The sequence below is a fragment of the Rhinolophus sinicus genome, linkage group LG13 (assembly GCF_036562045.2).
Source record: "Rhinolophus sinicus isolate RSC01 linkage group LG13, ASM3656204v1, whole genome shotgun sequence".
NCBI lineage: Eukaryota > Metazoa > Chordata > Mammalia > Chiroptera > Rhinolophidae > Rhinolophus > Rhinolophus sinicus.
The window spans coordinates 26,063,221-26,069,220 of record NC_133762.1 but is presented as its reverse complement, the minus strand read 5'-3'; the positions used below and the strand labels follow the sequence as shown (position 1 = coordinate 26,069,220).

The window sequence follows — 6,000 nt, the reverse complement described above, 5'->3', positions numbered from 1 at the left end:
AATGGAAAGAAAAGGCCTGAAGAAGTCAAGTGGTTCTAGACAAACAGAGACGACCATCACGGTTTGGTTCTTGAATATGTATTTTTTACTGAAAAAATCATTCATAAATTAACATACAAAAATGTACAAACACATGAGTAAATAATGTAATGACAAAGGACTACTTTTGTGAAAAGTGTTTTTTAAAACATTGTTAGATTTCAGTGCAAAATGTACCCATGGCACCTCTTAAAACATAAGAACAAGCTAAAAAAAAACCAAAACGTAGTGATGGAAATAAGCTAGCTATGTTCAATGTCATCGTCAATGGTGAGTGGATACAATCGATGCCATGTGCCTGTTGCTCAGCATTAACGCCTGTGGTAGAGGGGCTCAAACAAGAGTCCCTGTCATGTCAAAATGAATGTTTTTGCAAATAATTCCCCCCCGCCCTGCCCTCCCCCCAAAAAAACAGTGTGAAAGGAGAAACCTTTCCCAGTACTCAGTAATCAAAGATAAGAATGATTTAAGGGGTCACCCATCAGTAGCCTTAAAGAGTTTCAGCTGCCAAAATATGCTCAAGGTCACATTTGGTTCTTATTGTCCTTTTTTTTTTTTTTTAACATGAGAATTTCACACCATTAACAGCACAGGGCCTGGCTGTATGTTTTTAACATTTCAGTTCCCCACACACTTGTCAACTTGGATAAATGACTAACAGTGCACAGTAAGAGATTTCACACTAATAAAACAAACTCACACATGATTGCAAGATAATTTAAGTGACCCTACTACAATCAGTGAAAAGAGACCTTTCCCTTGCCTCAGATCAGCATTTTCTTTTTTATATCAGGTGTTAGCCTTTTGCCAACATTTGGTTCTTCGTGGTGAATACGTTAACAAAACGGCTTCAGACAAGGTCATTTTACAACACTGCCAAGTATCAGTCAGTCGGTCCTGGCAAATTCTTCCAACTGACATCATAGTTCTGTCACATTGAAAGCAGCGCACAGCTTTCAGTGACGAAAGAGGGGAGGAGAAAGAGACGGGTGAGACATGCCAAGGCCAGCACAGAGATCGAGGGGTGCAGGGGGAGACAGGGAGAAAGAAATCTTTATTGCTGTATGTACCACACATCAAAGGAAAACCAAATGAACGTCTGTCTGTATGTAATGCTCCCTCATGAAGGTCTTTTAAAGCGTGAAATTCTCAAATTCCTTTAAAACATATGATACAACTTACCAGCATTTTCAAGGGCAGAAGCCTGCTCTTTCATATGAGCCGATAAGAACTTTGTAATGCATGTATTTTCTAAATACCACTCTAGTCTTCAAAAGAACAAAAACATGAACAAAAAAAACAAGGCCTGGCCAATCACTCCCACAGTCTGTGGGGATCATATGTCCATGGAACCAACACATGCAACGGAAAAAAACCTCAACCCACACATGTATACACACATCCATGTAAACCATGAAAATTAAGGAACTTGAAGGCAAACAAGGCAATTAAAAAAAATATGAAGTACTTTTCGGAAAGTACTCCCAATCACGATATATAAATATGTTTTATGGAAAAGGAAGGAAGAAAACTGGCATTTTTCAGAATCCTGTAGAAGCCAACAGGGAATATGAATTGAGGGATTTGGCTCAGGGAAAAACAGAGGCACAAATTCAAGTGCAATTTGGAATCTGACTGCAAAAAGCACATGGGGTGTGAACAGAACACTTGGGCTCTTGCACCTTGGAGCTCGGTCAGTCTAATTTCAAAGCTCTGATTTAATCTCCCCTGGATCACAATGACCCACTGCACACAAGTGTCCCCCTTCCTGGCTGAGGACTTCATCCTCCACTTGCCCATTACTTCTATGTGCTAGGTAATAATGTTTACAAAGAACCTGTCCAGAAACCAAATGGGGAAAAATATTCAGAGGCATCACTGAAGCGAGTTGGTAATTCAGGCACAGATTTCAGAAATTGTGACCACGTTCCACAAGAGCAAAAAAAAAAAATTTTTTTTAAATTAGGGAGGGAGGGAGGGACAGAGAGAGAAAGAGAAAAAAAAAAACAGAAGGAAAGAAGACACCACCCATCCTCTCTCCTTATGATGATGAAAGGACAAAAAGTCCAGGGACCCAGGGGCATGACCCGGAGAGCCCTCCCCTTTGAGCAGGAAGAGCAGCCTGCTGTAAAACAACAGCTCTCATTCAGCAAAAGATTTGGAAGAGCTCGTCCTCCCAACAGGGGACAGAAAATTCTGAGCAAAAGTCAAGAACAGGAGTTAGGAAGACGGCGGTGGGCGGGGGCAGAAGACGTAAGCTACCAGTGACCACCGCTGGACTCTTGTTCTTTTGTGACATGCCCTAAATCCATTCCCTTCCAAAGTGACAGCAATTTGGGAGATATATTCTTCCACTGCATTTTAACAGAGTTCCTACATTTGCCAACCAAATAAGTGACCTAATATATAAATCCTCAGTTTGAATTGAAGCCAGCTATAAAATTAAATTTTTAAAAAGGCATTTTACATGGCTTATTTACAATTATACTTCTTCAAGAAGTGATTGCTACATGTCTATTTTTCTTCCCCAATCCCTCCCCTCCACCCTCAATCCCCTCCCAAAGCAGGTAATTAAAAAAAAAAAGAAAAAGAAAAGAAAGCGAAGAACACCAGAGATGAAGAATGGTCTGAGGCCTTTCGTTTGCTCTTCCTACAACTCAGCTGCCTTGTGGTGGGTTTGCCTCTTTGCTCCGAAGGCCAAGAAGCTCCAAAGGCCATTCGTAGAAACAGACTACGGGGCGGGACCATGGCGGATCACAGTTCTCGTTGTGGAGATTGTGGCTAAGATGGGACGTCAGGGTAGGAGACGGGGAGGAGAGCAGCAGGACAGACGTCTGTCTTGTGAGAAGAGAAAGCTAGTCCTGATCAGAGAAGTTCCCGAGCTGACTCCCTCAAGCCCAGCGGGTCCAACAGGTGTTTTGTGCGTGTTCTCTGTTCACATTTCTTCCCTTGAACCCTGTGAGTCTTCATTAGACACTGTATTTCTAATCCCCTTCTGGTGTGGAGCCCCAGGACATCTCATCAGGGTGCTTTCTTGGAGGAGGTGGGTAAAGCAAACATATATTCTCTCATTTCAGTACTCGGTCACCTGAGCCAGCTCGGGTGTCAAGTTGACAGTAATGTTTTTATACAAGGCGTCGTATGTGATGTTTGCAAAGTAGTTCAAGTTGTTGAGGCCATCCAGCCCTTGCCGTTCTTTGGACTTCCTCAGCAGAGCATACCTGTTGACGCAGAGAATAGGCGTGGCTCTGAGCAAGGGGACAACCTTCCTCACGACAGAGGATGGAGCAGGGCAGACCCCAGGACACAACCCAAGGCAGTACTTTTCGCCACGGGGCGCGTGGCTGGCCCTTCAGTTACTCCATGCTAAATGTTGTTATTATTAGAAAAGCCTCCTATTTCATGCCAGGCACTTTACTTATTACATTATTTCATTTAATGCATCTGCCCCTTAAGCAAATGAGAAAACCAAGGCTCATGATGTTAAACGACTTGCCCAAGGTCACAGAGTGGAGAAGTGCAAGATACTAAAAATACATCAGATGGGAAAGTTCAGAGTCTGCACTCAGTGTCCTCTTACTCCCATGAAGACGGAGTTCGTGCAATCAGAACTGGCCCTCTGGAGAACAGTCCTCCCCCAGTTAACAAAAGACCAAGGGAGCCACTCTCGAAAGTGCAGAGATGTCACTCTGTCCACCCACCCCAATTAGTCCAACCTGGGATTTCCTTACTGAAAGCAAACAGGGTATTACATTAACTGCAACCACACAAACAGAAGCTCAGGGGGGACACCCTTCCAGAACCGAGGCTTGCAGAAAGGGTGCCAACTCTGTTTTGTCACATCAGTGGAAGTCAGAGACCTTTAACCGAGTGGACTCCTCTCCAACTCCGTGAAGGCTACAGAGGAGACTACACAGCTTAAGACGTAGAATGAGTGATTTCCTTGAAAGAGTTTACAATCAAATTTTTCACCAATATTCTGATTTCACCCTCAAATGTCTGCCTCACAATTAAAATACATATGGAAACGACAGAACAGCTGTCGGAACAGGACCTTGGGAGAGGGGTTGGGGAGTGAGACAAGGGGTGTAGTACATTCTGGGACATCTGGAAAGGCAAAGTATAGAGGATATCTGTAAGAGTGAGAATAAATAAATTGCACCCACCTTCCAAGAAACTGGACTTCTCCTCGATGGTGGTGAGGAATGGATTTATACTTCCCAGTGTCACCTTCCGGCCGGCTTACAGAATAGCCTGCATTCTGTACTCTGTCCCAGACAAAGGAAATGGGCTTTTGAGTAAAACGATCAAGTCCTACACGTGAGCAAACCTATGCTGAGGCTAAGAAACCCTAAGGTGAACAACCAAACTTCTGCCCCTAAATATTCAAATTGGCTATAACCGCTGGGTAAGCTCATGGTTTTAGAAAAGAAGTCTACAATACAAAGAAGTTTTGAAAAAGGAAATTCAAGATTCAACAAGAAATTCCAAATTCTCGAGAGTAAGGTTTGACGTGGGTTCTCGGTGAGAGGTCCAACAGCGAGTGCCCCGGGCAGGCGAGTACACACGCTCTCGCTCTCCGCTGGCTTGTTTGGGTCTCATTACAGAGACTTTTCTCACGGGTGGACAGCACCTTTTCCTTCCACAACCCAACACAAAGCAAGTCAGCAAAGCCAGAGCTGCTTAGGTAGAACTTATGTCTCTGCCCATTAAACCAATCACCACGGAGATGAACTTATTAACATCCTCCCATCTTAGCTGTAAAACTTCACAATTTATGAAGTCACTATGAGGGAAGCAGAATTTAGAGGAGGTGTTCAGGATATTGTTCCTAATATGATAAAGATTACGATTTCCCAAGGTGGGCTTACTGGCAACTTGATGGAGTTCTGAGAAATCATTAATACATGGAGACTTTGAACGTTTCTATGTGAAATTGAGGGTTGTTTTCATATTGTTTCAATATCCTCCTGACTCCAAATTACATCCTTATTTGATAAATATACATAGAACCCCTACTGTGTGCCTGGCATGGTGCAGGGTGCTGGGGGAAGCCAGCCACAGTTTCTGCGTCACCACCCCTCTGCCCCGAACGCTGAGCTGGAGAGAGGGCGAGTTGAAAAGCTGTGACCGATGTCCCAGGAGGGCTCAAATGCATTCAAGGACCAGTCAAACCAAGTGAATGTGTGGAAGAGCTCTTCATCCTCCCTGGGTTCCTAAGAAACCCAAATGGAAAGGATGAGATGCCATTTTTACCTATCAAATTGAGAAAGAATTGTCTGCAGCTGCTTTGTCCGATGTAGCAGCCAAGAGCCACATGTGGCTACTGACGGGCAAAAATGTGGCCACAATTTTAAAGGCTGTTTCTATGTGACGCTGGCAGTGGTATAAGCAAATGGGCAGGTGAATGTACCGCTGGTCGGAATCTTTTTGCAATCACTTTTGGAGGAAAATGTGGCAATAACTATCAAAATTTAAAGTGCATTCACTTCTCGACTCTGCAGTTCCACAACGAGTAATTTAATCTAAAGAAATATTGGCACACGTCAACAAAGGATGTTCAAGCGTTTCTAGGAGACACAAGAAGAAGGGCAGTACCTGTTCCACAGGTCGTCGTCTTCTCCGCCCCAACCCCAGAAAGCATTAGGAAAGCCATTGATTTTGCGAAACTGTTCCACTGTTAAGCCGCTCACGCCGCCAAAAAACTCGGTATAAGGAAGCCTGAAAGGAGATGCACGGAATCAGTCATCGGTGCCCTAAAGGCGGACTTCTTCCATGACTGTCTTAAGGAAAACAACATTCTCTGTGCTACTACTGCCCGCGCCACCTGGAATTGTTTCCTCGCGCTGAGATGCATCAACCCGAGTAGCTAACTGAATTTTTAATGACAGCTTTGTTGAGACATAATCAACATACCATATAATTCTTCACCCATTTTAAGTGCATAATTCAATGATTTTT

The 6,000-nt window shown here is 43.7% G+C and overlaps 1 protein-coding gene across 2 annotated transcripts in view; it reads right to left on the bottom strand.

Moving 5' to 3' along the window:
- Positions 1 to 478: 478 nt before the first annotated feature.
- B4GALT5 (beta-1,4-galactosyltransferase 5) overlaps positions 479 to 6,000 on the bottom strand; it is a 66,089-nt gene continuing 60,567 nt past the window's right edge. For both annotated transcript variants that reach the window (XM_074317236.1, XM_074317235.1), the window contains exons 7-9: positions 5,638 to 5,760; positions 4,206 to 4,307; positions 479 to 3,260 (exon numbers count right to left, since the gene is read on the bottom strand). In XM_074317236.1, coding sequence (XP_074173337.1) covers positions 3,113 to 3,260; positions 4,206 to 4,307; positions 5,638 to 5,760 — 373 coding nt within the window. In that variant the 3' untranslated portion in view covers positions 479 to 3,112. The remainder of the gene's footprint in view (positions 3,261 to 4,205; positions 4,308 to 5,637; positions 5,761 to 6,000) is intronic.